We start from the raw sequence: 2,027 nt of genomic DNA on the forward strand, positions 1-2,027 counted from the left end.
GCTATAATTAATTCAACAGAGTAAGAAACAATATCAGCCAGTATGTACTGTAAGACAGGCAAGTTATTTATTTTGTCAGCACTTGGAACATACAGCTGCTCATGTTCATTAGTATTTTACATTTATCATTACATTTATTTGTTTATTTTTAAACTGGTATGAAGTTCTACTTCTCTTTCCAGACAAATAAACTGGGAACTGTAGATACCACAAACATTGTACAGAAAAATGAATTGCACTTGAATGGGATACAAGGATGAGAGGGAAGTGAGACAGAAAAAGGTGATCACTCTTGAAGATTTAAACCAAATTCTGCTGAGAAAGAGGATCTGAAGGTGTGGAAGTCTGTGCTGCATATTGTGTGCACAGTAATGTATCCACTCGATTTAGTATTTGCCAGGCAAATCACACAGCCCTCTCAGGCTACAGCAACATATAATCTCCTTGAATGTTTTCCTGAGCTCCTGACTCCGGAATGCATAGATAAGTGGATCGATGATGGAATTGCACATGATGAGTATGAGATAGAAGTTAAAGTGGGACATGAAGCACACACAGTAAGGGTTGTAGGGGCAGGAGATGTAGAAAATCAGGTGCAGGAAAAATGGAGCCCAGCACACAACAAAAACTCCAATCAGGATGGTGAGAGTGATGGCCCCTTTCATGTTGGCCCCTTGGCGAATAGGGCCAGTCCCCGGAAGAACAGCAATCTTTTTGATATGCATCCGAGCCATCATGAACATGTGAACATAGAGGGATGCCATGAGAATGAGCATAGTGAAGAACATGCTAATAAGGCAGATGATGACAACACTGCTGTCAGAGTAAATGATGAACAAAATGCCTGAGACGGTGCAAGCAGCCCAGATGCACGTGATGATGACCCCTACGCGCTTCACCGTCATGATATTATGGTACTGGAGGGCGTAAAAGATAGTAAAGTACCTGTCCACTGCTATTGAGAGGAGACTGCAAATTGATGCGAGCAAGGAACTGCAAATCACTGAGTCAATGACATTGTCAATGTTTATGGTAAAGCTCTGTGCGTCTGTGTCTGTATTGTTTAGCAGCGTGATGACAATAGTTTCTGATCCATTAGATACACTCACTAGCATGTCAGCCACTGCCAAGCTACAGATGAAGAAGTACATGGGCGAATGGAGGTTCTTGTTCTTGGCTATCGCCACAATGACCAAGACGTTCTCCAGCAAGCTGATGATGCCCAGAGTCACAAACACTTCGGGGGATACAAAGAGTTGCTCGTAGCAGCCTCCCGAGGAGTGGCCCTTTGCATTGGGCTCGCTGGCACCTCCGTGCAGTCCATAGCTCTGGTTCCAGAAATGGAGAGGCTGCAGTGTCCCACGGTGCTGGGTGAAATTCATCTTATGGACAGCCCCTTTCAGCTTCCTGCTTTTAAAACTCCTGCTCCTTTTGCATTCCTTTGAAAACCTTCTTTGGCTTTTCAGCTTGGGAAGAAAAGGAAAATAAGCCAGCACCAAGGCAGGCAGCAGTTCAGAACACTGACTGCTGTCACAAAATGAGCTTTCAAACAGAGAAATGCTGGTTTACACTCTCATAGATGCAGTTTCTGATCATCATCAGGTTTACCTTGGGTGATCTATGTCACAGAGTCCCAAAAGTCTGTAAGTTTGCATCAGATTCTCCCCTACGGTCAGTTCCCATTTAGTTCACTGGTACGCTGCAAAGCTATTTTGTTCCCTTTCCATTAAGAGAGGCAAACACAAAATGCCCAAGTGACTGCTGCAGAGCAGAAACTAATTTCAAACTGCAAGCACCAGTCTCGCTGTCAGACAGTGCATGCTGGCTGCCTGTTTTATGGTGTGTGGAGGAGAAAAATATTCAGGGCACTCTCCGCCTCTGCTTTGCCTTCCAGCCAATGGGGCTCGCGAGCTGCACAAAGTCGAGGGGCTGCTGATTCTCAGCCTCGCTGAACCATCACACGGCACGGCAGATTTAGATGCAGCAGTAGCTAGGGGAACACAGATGGGCTGCCAGAGATTTTTTTT

At 45.0% G+C, this 2,027-nt stretch overlaps 1 protein-coding gene across 1 annotated transcript; it reads right to left on the reverse strand.

The window, feature by feature from the left end:
- Positions 1-386: 386 nt before the first annotated feature.
- On the reverse strand, positions 387-1,769 carry MC4R (melanocortin 4 receptor). Its single transcript, XM_010152482.1, has one exon. The coding sequence runs from the start codon at positions 1,380-1,382 to the stop codon at positions 387-389; it is 996 nt and encodes a 331-aa protein (XP_010150784.1). The 5' UTR covers positions 1,383-1,769.
- Between the last annotated feature and the right edge of the window lie 258 nt (positions 1,770-2,027).

The sequence above is a fragment of the Eurypyga helias genome, unplaced genomic scaffold (genome assembly GCF_000690775.1).
Source record: "Eurypyga helias isolate BGI_N326 unplaced genomic scaffold, ASM69077v1 Scaffold39595, whole genome shotgun sequence".
Classification (NCBI taxonomy): Eukaryota; Metazoa; Chordata; class Aves; order Eurypygiformes; family Eurypygidae; genus Eurypyga; species Eurypyga helias.